This window comes from Larus michahellis, chromosome 23 (genome assembly GCF_964199755.1).
Source record: "Larus michahellis chromosome 23, bLarMic1.1, whole genome shotgun sequence".
Classification (NCBI taxonomy): domain Eukaryota; kingdom Metazoa; phylum Chordata; class Aves; order Charadriiformes; family Laridae; genus Larus; species Larus michahellis.
This window is the reverse complement of record NC_133918.1, coordinates 1504678-1518560: the sequence shown is the minus strand read 5'-3', so window position 1 is coordinate 1518560 and position 13883 is coordinate 1504678. Positions and strand designations below refer to the sequence as shown.

Below are 13883 nucleotides of genomic sequence, written 5' to 3'. Positions count from 1 at the left end.
AAGGGCTTAAAAATACGAAAGGTGAATTTCTCATCAAGAACGCTGGTAATTCCGGGGGTGGGCAGTGAACGCCTTTCCTGAGGATAGCTGTGGATTCAAGGTGGGGGACGTTTCAAATGAGCCATCCCTGGATCAATTCTTTTAGCTTAACTTCAGCTTCTCCCGAAACCTGGAAAAGCAAAGTAGCAATGTTGTATTTGGTGTCCTCTCCTGTTCAGGAGGGCAGGGGGTATCAGTCAAGCCCCGAGCTGGAGGCCGTCTGCTGCTGGTAACGGTTATCTGAGCAGTCCGCGCAGCGCCTCAGCCTGTGCTAACTGTACACGGGAAATGCCTCTTTACAGCGACCGCTGGAACGCAGCTCGCTCCCGGTCGTCTGGTTTGCAGACAAGATACAATTCCTGGTTCCGAATGCGAGCTTTGGAGCAGATGGGAGGTCTAGGGAGTAAGGCCATCCAAAAAGCTCCTGAAAGAGGGGAGGATGGGGAAATGTTCTGAATGTGACTTGCTTGCGGGTGGTTCTGTCCCTGTTTCTAAAATAAAAAAGTTTCAGAGGTAGAAGGACACCAAGTTATTTGCAGCTTGTAGCATGATGGCACGTCACTCCCCACGCTGAACAGTTAAGGGAACTAACACCTTCTGCATCAGAGAACTGCTCTGTAGCCATAGTCCACAGTTAATCATAAAATACATGGAGTCAAGTTGGTTTAAGAGTAATGTTGCTCACCTAGATTGATTTATACCTTGCTTTCCCTGGAACTTGCCTGTTTATAGTAAGGTAAGTTACATTGTACTCATCGTACAGCTCTCTAATGAGCACTAATTGCCTAGGCAGTGTCTTACCACATTCAGAAGCCGGAGGACAGGCTTCTAGAAAAATAAACCGTAGCAGCAGGTCGCCGGTCCCTAGGGGAACTGTGGTCTATAGGTCAGGCAAAGCCAAGAGCTGCACAAAGCCAGGTGCTGTGTTCGTGGCCGCACGTAACAAACCTGCTGCAAACAAGGAGAGAAGGGGGGAAGAGTCTCTGTCCCGCCTGGCTCCTCTGTGCTGTGAATCCACTCTATCGTACACCCTCAGGAATGATCTATAAACAACTACCTTTAATAAACTGCCAGTAAGTAGCTGACTGTTGCATTCGGGTTTGCATTTGTAAGAAGAGGCACCTTTTGGGGGCACAGAGGAAGCAGAACCATGTCCCTGCTGCTCCTCTGGGACATGAGGAATCATAGAATCTTCATGGTTGCAAAGGACCTTTGAGATCATCGAGTCCAACCATACACACACACAGAAAAACCCAAACCCCTCCAATCTGTGCCACTAGAGCATGCCCTAAAGTGCCACATCTAGATGTTTCTTAAACACCTCTGGGGATGGTGACTCAACCCCCTCCCTGGGCAGGCTGTTCAGTGCCTGACCACTCTGTCAGCAAAGTCATTCTTCCTGATATCTAATCTAAACCTCCCCTGCCGCAGCTTCAGACCATTTCCTCTGGTCCAGGAAGGACTCCCTGTCGCTAATATACCCCAAGTCCTCTGAGACAGGTGCTGGAGGCAGCGCTGGAGTGAAGCCAGACCCTGCCAGGCCCTGGTGAGCCACCGCTGCAGCTCCTGGCAGCCTCCGGCCCTGGGACGCATCCCCCTGCCCTCCCCACAGCGTCCTGCTGGGAACCACCAGCCCTGGCCTGGGAGCACTGGGGGGACCAGCAGCAGGCACAGCCCCCGGCTCCAAGCTTGTCTCCCAGAGTAGGGGTGCTGGGGGGGACTCCAGCGTAATTGGGAAAGTATTTAATAAACTTTTCACACAAAGGGGAAAGAGAAGTAGAGGGGTGAGAGAAAGCTTGAGCAAAGTGTCCAACCCATTATGGACTCCTTCCAGCCCACCGCTGGAGTTATTTCAGGGCTGGAGAAACCAGAACTGGGCGAGCTTGGCTTGAAGGGACACCCCTGCAAAAGCACGGGAGTTTTATTAGCGAACAGAGAACAACCGGAAAAATACATACAGACAGCATGGCCTACAGTGTGTCAAAATACCTTCAGTATTTCAGAAAGGAAAAAAAGAGACAAGTATAATAGCGTACAGAGGCTGCTAGAGCATTAGAGTCCTTGAAAAGTCATAAAAAGTAATACAAGTACTATTTTAGTGATAACTACAGCCCCTGCACAAAAAAAAAACCCCAAACACACACACACACCCCCCTCAAACCTCGACAAAGCAGCCAGCGCTGAAAAATCAGAGGATCGGAGCCACCAGAACCGTGCGCTGTCGAGGTCTGGCCGCGGAGCTGCGCCCTCCGGCAGCACCCCGAGCGCCGCGGACCGGCCGGGCGCTGCAGGGACGGTCCGGCCGGAGGCACCGGCCCGCGGGGAGGGAGCGGCGGAGGCGGGAGACGCTGAGGCGGCACCGGCTCGTTCAGGACGGCGCTCGCCCGGCGTGTGACGGCCCCGCTCACCGCCGGCGGGGCCCGGCCCCCTTCACGCAGACCCGGCGGGCCGCGGGGGCGGGGCGGGGCCGTCCTCTCGCGAGCGCTGGCCCGTGCTCGCGCCGTGCCCTTGCGGCGCCATGGCGGGCTACTGGGACGGCCCCGAGGGCGAGGACTGCCCGCGCCGCGCCTGGCTGACCACCCGCGTGGGCGCCGCCGCGGGTGAGCCCCGGGGCCGCGGCTGAGGGCGGCGGGAGGGTGGCGGAGCGGGGCCGGGCGGCGCCCAAGCGGTACCGACGGGAGCCGGCGGCGCGGCCCGGCCAGGCCGCGGCGGCGGGAGCCCGGGCCCCGGGGGCCGGCGCGGCGCGGACTGACGGCGCCCTGTGTTGCAGGCTTGATCGGGACGGCCTACCGCATCATCCTGCAGCAGCCCCGCTCGGCACTGGCCGCCTTGCAGATGGCCGCCGCGGACAGCGTCACCATGGGTAAGGGACCGCCCGTCCCGGCGGCGCTCTCTCGGGCAACCCCCGCTGCGGCCTGCGCGGTCAGCCGCCACCTTCCCCTTCGTGTGTCCCGGCCCCGCACCTCCGAGGGCAGGTCGTGGTGGTGAGGACGGAAGCCGAGAGCCGAAGTGCTAAAATCATGGAATCGTGGAATGCTTTGGGCTGCAAGGGACCTGAAAGCCCACCCAGTGCCACCCCCTGCCCTGGGCAGGGACACCTCCCACCAGCCCAGGTTGCTCCAAGCCCCGGCCAACCTGGCCTTGAACCCCTCCAGGGATGGGGCAGCCACAGCTTCTCTGGGCAACCTGGGCCAGGGGCTCACCCCCCTCACACCAAACAATTTCTGCCTCACATCTCATCTCAATCTCCGCTCTTCCAGTTTCAAACCCTTCCCCCTCGTCCCGTGGCTCCCCTCCCTGCTCCAGAGTCCCTCCCCAGCTTTCCTGGAGCCCCTTTAGGGACTGGCAGGGGCTGGAAGGTCTCCACGGAGCCTTCTCTTCTCCAGGCTGAACCCCCCCAGCTCTCTCAGCCTGTCCTCCCAGCAGAGGGGCTCCAGCCCTCCCAGCATCTCCGGGGCCTCCTCTGGCCCCGCTCCAACAGCTCCGTGTCCTTCTGCTGTCGGTGCCCCAGCGCTGGAGGCAGCACTGCAGGGGGGTCTCCCCCGAGCGGAGCAGAGGGGCAGAATCCCCCCCTCGCCTGCTGCCCACGCTGCTGGGGATGCAGCCCAGGCTGCGGGGGGTTTCTGGGCTGCCAGCGCACGGTGCCGGGGCGTGTGGAGCTTCTCCCCCACTGACACCCCCAAGTCCTTCTCCTCAGGGCTGCTCTCCATCCCTTCATCCCCCAGCCTGGGTCTGTGCTTGGGATTGAAAGACTTGCAAAGCTTTACAGTCAGTATTTCCTTTGGTTGTATTTCCCCAAACACGGTACTTAGTTATATGTCAAATTAGAACACAATAGAATAGTTACTCACGCTTGGGTAATGTCTTCTGTTGGATACCAGTAATCATGCATGATGGCAATAGAAACTCCGGGATTAATGCTTGAGACAGAAGAACAGCCCTGTCAGTTCAGGCTGAAGATGCATCTGAGGCACTCTCTGCCTCCCATGGTCCTTATTTAAAGCCATGTACTTCATTTAAAGTTTAGATAATGCATATTTTTGCAGTCTAGAATAAGAGGTACGTATTTTCAGTATTTGCAAAACTGCAAGTCTCTGGAAGAAAGTGTAGTGTAAGCAAACTTAATCATTTATTTCATATATTTATGCATTGCACTTAAATCACACTCAGTGAAGAGCAAACAAAATGTTTTGATGGCAAAAGGAAAATAAATGGTGGGGTTTTTCCCATCGTGCTGTATAGCCAAGGAGAAACCACGTAGTTGTCTTGACTTGTCTGTGTTTCGCAAGAGAAAGTGTTCACTGACGGGATGAGCGGGGAACTGAGGGGGCTGTTCCAGATGCAGTTCTGCGAGGCTGAAGCCCCCCAGCCCCTTGGCCAGTGCACCGTTTTCTTCTCCCTAAACCTGTCTTGGTTTTCAGTCTGGTTTAATGGGTTCTGTCACCTCTGTCTCCCCATGCACGAGTGCTCTGGACTGGAAGCTGGTTCACAAGCAGTCCACATCTCCGTTTTTGAGCTGTTCAACTCTAAAACAGCACCTGGAATCTCCTGTAATGAGGTGGGCCATAAAAAGTCATTATGATTGGACCGGATAACGTGACCAATTATAATTGCGATAAATCCCATAATCCTAAACCAGTGTGTTGAATCCCCTCGCCAGTTCTCGCTCCTGAGGAAGGGCTTCTGCCCGCGGTTACGGGGCCAGAGCTTGTGCTCTGAAGCCGTGTGGTCTGAAGCTCCTTGGCCCAAAGCAGGGCAGCTGAAATACAGCCCTTGGTCTGTGGGGTTTGTTTCTTCCATCCTCTTTTCAGTTGATTTCAGGATGAGCATAATTGCATTTTCTGCTGAAAAACTGCAGAGGTTTGTAACATGAGCTTGTGGTTTACGAGTTTACCATAGAGATCGAAAATTTTTATCCTGGACATTTTTATTGTTCCCAAAAAAGATGAATTGAAATCTGCAGATGGTGCCTGGTAGCCAGTTTCACATGGCATGAGCAAGAACCCGTATTACAAACAAAGAAAAACTTTTAGTGTGTTTGCTTGACACAGCCACTTCCCAAACTTTTCAGTTATATGGATGTAGGGTTTGATGGGTCGAGGCATGTAATTCAGTGCCCAAGACAATGCTACTTTTCAGTTTCTTAATTCAATTTATGCAATCAATTTTCAAAATCAGTTTACAAAAAGAATAATTTACAAACTCAATCCGATTTTCTGCTCTCCAAAAACCATTGCAAGCCCCGGGCGAGGAGAGGGGTAAAGCGCCAGGACGAACCGACCCTAAGGAGAGCGGAGCCGTCGGAGTTGCTCTTCCCGACTCCCTGCGAGGCTGCGTTCGCGGGGACTCGCGAGTTGATTTGAGCCCAGAGCCCCAGCAGAGCTCTGCTGCCTGCTGCTCCCTGGGGAACGCGCTGCAGAGAAACCCGCTTCTCTCTGCCGTTGCCCCCTGGCTGTTTGGGGGCTGCCCCGTACCTCGTCTCGGGGGGACTCTTCTTAAGGCTGAGGTAATAACCAAGCTGGATGGGGCGATGTTTGTCCGCAGCCATTGGAGCGCAGCTGCCCAGCGTGCCGGCACGCGGCGGGGCTCCCGGGCATCCCGCGCGCAGCAGGACCTGCACAGCACAGGGGTGGCTGCGCGGCTGGAGCGGAGGAGGAGACAGAAGGAGCTGGATGGGACTCGTATGATGCTGCGTCTCACCGTAGTGGCTGGGATATGAGGGCCCCGGGTACCCAAAAGCAGATTTTGCTTCTTTTTCCTCTTTTCTCCCAGAGGAACCATTGTACAGCGCCCTGCATCTCAGAAGTGTACTTTGTATGTACGTAATTCTCAGGTACTTGAGGGGGTTTGTTTTGTTGTTTTACCTCTCGTTTGCAGCTACACTGGGAGCCGTGTTTGGCGTAACTACCTGCCTCAGTGCCCAAATCCGAGAGGAACCAGATGATCCCTTGAACTATTTCATAGGAGGCTGTGCGACGGGAGCTGTCTTAGGTGCAAGAGGTAAATGTGGATAATGCCGGTCATGAAATGAGCCCTCTCTGGTTTTAGAAACCTTTCTGTCAGGGGGAATTGTAAAATATTGTTGATGTCAGGCGTGTTTGGTAAAGATTCATCTCAGCATGTGAATTCCATTTCATACCCGTTTTGTTGACGCTTCATTGCACAGGTTTGCTAAAATAAATACTGCTGCAGAAGGCTGAGCCAGTACTGCCGGTTACAGCCTGGAATTGCAGGGTATGAAAAACGTTAACTGTGGAAATCCATGTTTTCTTGGCGACAAACGTGATTCATTTTACATGGAAAATATAATCCAGCGTCTGCCTTGTAAATTCTTCATGCACTTCTCAGGCTGGATTAGCTCCTGCAGACACTTACACAGCTCTGTTTTCTGTGGGCATGTTCAGACTCAGTGTTCAAGGTGCGAGGGATTTATTTAAGTTGTAATTGTGGTGAAATCGAGTTTATCTTTACGTTTCCTGGTTGCTGAGCTGATGAGAGTTCGAAGCAAGGATTGTTATTTTTGTCACTGCAATAAGGAATTTAAGGTTGCCCACGTAAGGAGATGGGGTAGCGGACTATAGAAATTGGTGTTTCAAACTGCAAGCTAACAGCGTGGGGAAACTTAATTTAAAAAAAAAGAAAAAGGTCACTTTTCTGATTTCTCTTGGCAAACAGCGTTACTGGTGGCCAAGGGAATAGCTCATGGAAAGATCTGTCGAGATCTACTGTGTAGTACTTGTCCCCTACCAGGTCTCTTATGGTTTGCTTTGGTTTTTTCCCAGCGCACAGTTACATGACGGGTACCACTGCCTGTTTGGGGTTTGGCATTACCGCTGCTCTCATGAAGATAGGTAACAAGGAGGGCTGGAGGCTGACGGGACCTCCCAAGCTGTGAATGAGCCTTTCCTCCCTGCGAGCTGTCTTGTGAACGCTGTGTCTAATGAGACGTTGTGCAATAAAGATACTGTCAACTCAGCCGCTGTCACGGAATCTTGACGTCCCCCGGCCGGTTCCAGTGTTGGGGCTCAGATGCAAAAAGGTGGAGCCGTCGCAGAGGAACCTTCGATCTGCTGCTCCTGCTGAGATTTCATTTTCATGCACAAGTCACACTTTGCCATGACTCGATATTGCGCGCACAAGCTTGAGGGGTGCAGTTACCATTTTCAGCCTGGTTTTTTAGGAGTTGTTCTTGTAGTTTCGACTGGGTCCTGCGGGATTTTTTGGCAAGGATTGAGAGCGCGCCACACAGAGACCATCAGTCAAAACTTCTGAGGAGGCTCTAGGTCGAGGATTAGGAATTTGGGGCGGGGGAGGGAGGTATGGGTTGCCCACAAGGTGTTTGGGAGCCTGGGGGCTTTCTCTGAGAAGCATTCAAGGAAGTCTAGAGCCCACAGCCTCAGGGTTAGAACTGGGGAGTAGCTGAGGTTGGAAGGGAGCCCTGGAGATCTTCCTGCTCAAAGTTGGAGCTCAGGGCTGTGTCCGGTTGAATTTTCTGTGTGTGCAAACTGAAGCGTGTCCAGCAAAGCCACCGGGAAAGTGTGGAGGATTGAGGCACAGGAGGCAAGAGGAGAGAACTGCATCATTCAGCCTGGAAAAAAGACGGTCAAGGGCTGATCTAATGCTATTCTTTCACAATTCGGTGGTTACAGAAAGGCGGGCTCAGGTGCACAGTAAAGGACGGGAAATAACAAGCACAAGATGCAGAAAGGGAAATTCTAACTAGACAGAAGGGAAAAAAGAAAATCTCACAGTTGGGGTAGATGAGTGCTGGAAGATGGATTGGAGAGGCTGTGAAATTGTCCTCTTTGGGGACGCGGAGTTCATCCAGACACATGGGAAGATGAGGGGACAGGGGTGTTTGGCGACAGGGATGCGAGTTAATAGAAGACAGGGAATATGGGCACCGGGGGAAGCAGGGGTGTGGGGCAGGGGAACACAGGGAGGTGTGAGGGGAGGGGACAGGAGATGGGGGAACTGGAGACAAGGAGATCGGGGAACCAAGGACGGCAGAGGAGGGGACAGAGCGTCACAGGGCGGGGACACACAGTCACAGCCATGGCAGGCTGTGCTGCTCCCTGGTACGTGCTCTTTGTGGCTGGTGGGAGTCCAGGGGGGCGCAGAATGGTCCTGGGGGCACTTGGGGCTGGGGTCAATGGGGCTGGGCTCCAGTTCAGTTGGTGGTGGGGTGTCACCCCCATGGGGCTGGGGGAGCAGGGAGGGTGTTTCTCTCCCACCCAAGGACATTTGAGGGGCGCCATGCTTCACCCTGGGCTCTGGAGGTGAGCAGGGTTTGGGGAGGGTCTGATGGTCCAGAAACCCCCAGCAGGACCTGCCCGGGGCAACCTGGGGTTCCCAGCCCTGCCTTCCCACGGCCTGAAAGGGGAAAAAAAAACTCCCGGCAGCTTCCACCTGCCCTGTTGTCTGTCCTCAGGGAACCCCGGTGTCCCCACCACCCCGTCTCGGGGCTCCGGGGCCTTGGACCTCCCTCCGCCTGGGCCTCTCCTAGCTCTCGGCCATGGCCACGTGTCCCGTCTGGGCTATAATTACCAGGACACATTCCTGGGGGGTCACAGGAGCTTCCCGGAGCGGCAGCGGGCGGTAAGGGGGGATGAGTGCGTGGCACGGCACAGCGCGGCATGCCACGCAGCAATACAGGATATGGCACGTTCCACGCTGGGCTGCAAAGCGCGCGGCGCGAGCGAGGACACGCAATGTCGCGCAAATACAATGAGGAACACACGAGGCACCGCTCGTGTCGGGGCAGGGGGGGCGACCGTGCAGCGCAACGCGGTGTGAGGCAGCGCGCTGTGCCGGGATCCGCGCACCCCGACGGGGCAGGAGGGCGCACGACGGCCAACATCCCACGCTCCTCACAGTGCCACGTGTTGTGACACACGACGGGCAGCGTGACATGCGACGGGCAGCGCCCAGCAGTTGCTGCCACGCACCAAAGGGGTGGGAGAGGCAGCTTTGCCGAGGAGCTGCTCTGGGGACCAGCGGCTTTGCTGCCGTTGGAGCAGCAGTAGTTCGGGCTATGGGGCAATGGTTGGGGAAGGGCTTGGGGGATTCTGCTATAGGGCAGAGGGGTTGATGGGGGACAACGGACTGAGTTATTGGGCTGTGGGTTTCAGTTGGGGCAGCAGCACTGGCTGTGGGTCAGTAGCTTCATGCCAAGGGTTCAATGAGCTTCAGCTATGGGGCAGCGACGTGGCCCATTGGTCTCACCTATGGGGCTGCAGTTTTGCCAAGGGGCGTTAAATTCAGCTGTGGGGCAGTAGTAGTTCCTGGTGGCCTCAGCTATGGGGTAGAGGCTTTGGCGATGGATCCAGTGGCTTTCACCGTGGGACAGTGCCAGTAGCAGGACCCTGTGTCCCCAGACAGGACTCCTGCCATGGGACAAAGCTCTGGTTATGGGGACGGCACCCTGACCCCCTGCTCTGTGTCTTCCCACAGGCAAGATGTGGGTTGCAGAGGGGCCAGCCCCAGCCCAGTGGAGCCTGCGGGACGGGGCCCACGCCGGACACTTCCTGGCCACGGCCGACCACCTCCGCACCGCAGGACAGCTGGTGGATGTGGCCGTGGGCCCGGAGGGCGACGTAGCCCATGCCGTGGTCCTGGCCTCCATCAGCTCCTTCTTCCTCCGCTTTCTGGAGGGCAGGACCAGAGAGCTGTGCCAGGGCCCCCCACCCCGTGTCCCCCTGCCACCCGGGGCCACACTATGGGGCTGGCGGGCTGTGCTGGCCTTTGCCTATGGGGGAACCGTGCCCCATGGCCAGGAGAAGGAGGTAGAGGAGGCTGCCCGGGCCCTGGGGGCTCCCCGTGTGGTGGCCGCCTGTGCCCTGCGGCTGGAAAGTGACCCACAGGAGGGGGGTCCCAAGTCCCTGGAGGAGCAGTGGGAGACACTAAAAGCCATGGAACAACTCCATGCCAATGGCCTGGGCTGCGACCTCCAGCTCCGGGCAGGGGACGAGGTCATCCCAGGTGAGCTGGGGCTGGGGGGTCCCCCGGGGGGGGCTGGGGAGAGGGCAGGACATGCTGGGACAGCTGGGTCCCCTGGCAGGGATCGCAGGGGCTGAGGCTCCAGGTGGGGATGAGGAGGTAGAGGTGCTGGTGGGGCTGGTCCCTTTGGGAGAGCTGGGGCTTTGATGGGGGCTTCAGGACGGCTGGGTTCGCAGGGGGCCGCGCAGTGCAAAGGGTCCCCGCTGCCCACACCGTTCTTCCTCCTTCCCCCTAGTTCAGCGCCTGGCCCTGAGCTGCTCCTGTGACTTCTTCCGGGCCCTCTTCACTTGCCCCATGCGGGAGGCCACCCATGACCCCGCTGCCCCGCTGGCCACTGGGCTGTCCCCAGCCGAGCTGCGCCTCCTCCTCTCCTTCGCCTACACAGGGGCTGTGGCAGGGCCGTGGCCCGTGGTCTTGGAGGCAGCTGAGACCTCTCTGCGCTACCAGGCCTGGGGACTCCTCACCCTCTGCCTGGATGTTTTCACCCGTGGCCTGACCCCAGAAACTGGCCTGGACGTGTTGGCCTTTGCTGCAGCTTATGGGCTGGCCCAGGTGAGCCGCACAGCAGAGGACTACATCTTGGCCACCTTCCCCAGTGTGGTGGCCACACCAGCCTTCCTGGATCTTCCTGCACACCTTCTCATTCGCCTCCTCCGCTCTGATGGTCTCAACATCCTCCATGAACTGGAAGCCTTGGAAGCAGCATCCCGGTGGCTTACGGTCAACAGAGATGGCCAAGAAGATCTAGCCAAGGAAGTCCTGTCATCTGTTCGCTTTGCTCTCATGTCCAGCTGGGAGCTGAAGAAGGTCCCATCAGTGACTGCAGGGGTAGCTGACCCAAAGATCATCCGTGAGCTCATCGTAGCAAGTTTGGCCCCCATGGCCCAGCTGCCATGCCGAGTGCGTTCCTTGCAAGAAGTGCTGGTGGTTTGTGGTGGAGACAAACTGACGTCCAACCTAGCTGCCCGGAAGCCCAGCACACACCTCTGGTTTGCCCACCGTTACCTCAGCGCTGTGGGGCTGGTGAAGCAGGTGGAGTGGCGGGTACTGGGGCACTTTCCTGATGGCCCACGCTTCCGCCATGCTGTAGCTGTGGTGGGCAACATCCTCTACGTCCTGGGTGGAAAGCGCTACTACGGGGTCCATGACACCCTGGCCAGTGTCTACAGGTGAGGGCTACAGAGGACCTGGAGGTGCCTTGAGGCACCAGGACATTGTGGGATCAGAGGAGGTGCTGGTGGAGTTAGAGCTGCCTCGTGGACCCAAGGCATTGTGGTGTTGCAGTTGGTCAGGTGGTCCCAAGGCATTCTGAGTTTGGTTTGGTGTAGGACTGAGAGGTGCCCTTCCACTCTGGGATGTTACAGGCTTTTTGGGGGGATAGGTCAGGGGTGTTCCTACCTGGAGATGCCTGAGGGCATTAAGGGTTTGGTATTGCCCAGAAGGAGAGGATATTCCCATGCAAGGGGACCCTGTGGACCCAAGGCATTATGGGATTGACTCATTATAGGTGGGTTGTTGCCCTCAGTGGTGCCAGCATCACCTCACGGTGTTGTAGGTAACAGGTAGTCTCTTGCCCCTTTACCTCTCAAACCCAGGTATCAGCCCATGGACAACTCCTGGGAGCGCCTGGCCAGCATGTCCTGTGGTCGGAGCTACTTTGCTGCTGTGGCACTTGGGGATTTCATCTACGCCCTGGGTGGCAACTCGGGGGAGCTCTACTGCACAGACACTGTGGAGTGCTATGACCTGGCCAGCGACACCTGGAGGTGAGACCACTCCACGTGGACATCTGCTTTTGTCTGCTCTAGCAGCCCCTTGCATTGTCCAGTGGTGCCCATTGAGTGGCCTTTGGGTCACCGAGCCTCCAGTGGAGAATGGACCTACAGGGGCCTTTGGGAGAGGTCTACTGGGTGTTGAGCAACCATGTCCCTTAAGGGATATTGGGTGTTGACCAGTGTTGCCTATTGGGTGGTGAATGAGTTTTTGGCCAATAGTATTCACTGAGGGTCTGTTGGCCATCTGCCAATGAGACAAATCATTTAAATATCTCCAGCTATATTCATTAGGTGCTCTGTTGGGTGTTGGCCAATATCGTCCATTGAGGGAGTCCACTGTGGGTTGACCAATGGTGTCTTTTGGGGTCTACAAAGAGTTGAATGGTGACACCCCTTGAGCATCCATTATGTGTTAGCTGATGCTGCCCACTGGGGCTCACTGGGTGTTGGCCACCATTGCCGCTGAGGAGCTCCTGGGCAGGCAGTCACCATGAGACTCAAGCCCTGCTTAACCTGCCCTTCACCCTTCCCTCTCTCCTTGCCCAGGAGGTGCCAGCCCCTGCCGATGGCTCTGTGTGGGCATGCGGCGTGTGCCCTGGATGGTGCCCTCTACGTGTCAGGGGGGTGTGATGAGGCAAGCCAGTGCCAGGCGTCCTTGCTGCGTTACATCCCAGGTGCGCCTGCCAAGCTTCTGGCCCCCATGAATGGTCAGCGAGCTGGCCACATCATGGAGGAGGCGGGTGGGCAGCTCTACGTGGCTGGGGGGTTGTGCCAGCGGGATGGGCAGACTGGCTACAGGGACCAGCTGGCCTTTGAGGTCTACAGCCCCAAGCTGGACATCTGGGTCCTCCTCAGCCCCCTGCCCCATGCCCATGTAGTTGGGGGTGCAGCTGTGCTGGGGGGTGAACTGCTCGTACTGGGAGGGTACAGTCATGAGACCTACCGGGACACCCACTTGATCCATGCCTACCAGCCAGGCACCCGGCGCTGGATCACTCGGGGCACCTTGCCCCATGCCTATACTGACCTCCAGGCTTGTGTCCTCACTGTACCCCCTGCCTTGCGTGGCCCCACCTGCCTTGAGGACCCCTCGAGATCACCTGACATCCCCAATAATACTTAGAGGGGCTTAAAACCTCTGCACCCCATACTGGGATCCCCAGGTAGCATCCATGGGCACATGTACGGAACGAAATTGCCCCCAGATCCCTTCCCCAGAACGGGTTCCTCCTGTGATTTCCAGCAACGCCCCCCCACCCCCTGCACCCAGGGTACATGCCCTAGGCTGTGGGGACCCTGTGGGACACAAAGACTCCCTACACTACCACCCTACACTCCCCGGCCCTGAGCCCATCACTGGGAGCTTGGGATTCCCCGATTTCCTGCCCCCACACTTGGATTAAATAAAAGTGGCTCCTGACAGCCCGTCTGGGTCTTCTTGTTTCTGCTGGGGAAAGCAGGCATCCAGCTGCTTCTCGCAAGGAACAGGGGAGCAGGAGACAAACAGCCTGAGAGTCCTGGATGGGTGGTGGTGGGGACAAGGATTGCCTGGATCCCTCAGTCCCCTGGGGAGATATGGGTGTCGGGCACGAGGTGCCTGCGTTCACTGGGCATGGTGGAGGGTGTGCGTGTGACTTGGGTGTGTGTTTTAAACATCCCTGTTTCGGAAAGTGTGAAGAGAGCTTTTGCGCCCGAGTGAGCAGAGCTCATTGGCAGAGCCTTAAAGTAGGCTGGAAGGGGGAGGGGGACAATATCAGGCTTGCCCGTGACAAGCGGTGGGACAACAGCCCAAGGCAGAGGGATGGGGTGAGGTGCTCAGGCACTGGTGGAGTTCACGGAGGCGAGGGCTGTGGCTGTCAGGGGAAGAGTAAAGTCAGGCCCCCGCGTTGTAGGCAAGCAAACTTCCAGCTCTTCCAGGAGCTGGTCAACAGGACCTTCTGGGACACCGATGGAAATCTCCATCCTATGAAACTGATAGAAATGGGACTTGCCGATTTGGATGAGGGACGTGTCAGTCCGGGGAACGTGGACTACAAGTTCCTACCCTTGCCAAGGTCTGACTTCACAAGT

The 13883-nt window shown here is 56.8% G+C and overlaps 2 protein-coding genes across 2 annotated transcripts; both read left to right on the top strand.

Annotated features, from left to right (window-relative positions):
* The first annotated feature begins 2366 nt into the window (after window positions 1–2366).
* On the top strand, window positions 2367–7014 carry NDUFA11 (NADH:ubiquinone oxidoreductase subunit A11). Its single transcript, XM_074566138.1, has 4 exons — window positions 2367–2639; window positions 2810–2902; window positions 5917–6039; window positions 6822–7014. Exons 1-4 carry the CDS (start codon window positions 2558–2560, stop codon window positions 6932–6934), a joined length of 411 nt encoding a protein of 136 aa, XP_074422239.1. The 5' UTR covers window positions 2367–2557; the 3' UTR covers window positions 6935–7014.
* Window positions 7015–8614: 1600 nt separating this feature from the next.
* Window positions 8615–13235, top strand: KLHL33 (kelch like family member 33). The gene is made up of 5 exons (XM_074565970.1): window positions 8615–8637; window positions 9493–10020; window positions 10274–11207; window positions 11634–11804; window positions 12360–13235. The coding sequence occupies exons 2-5, from the start codon at window positions 9498–9500 to the stop codon at window positions 12934–12936; spliced, it is 2205 nt and encodes a 734-aa protein (XP_074422071.1). The 5' UTR covers window positions 8615–8637; window positions 9493–9497; the 3' UTR covers window positions 12937–13235.
* Window positions 13236–13883: the final 648 nt, after the last annotated feature.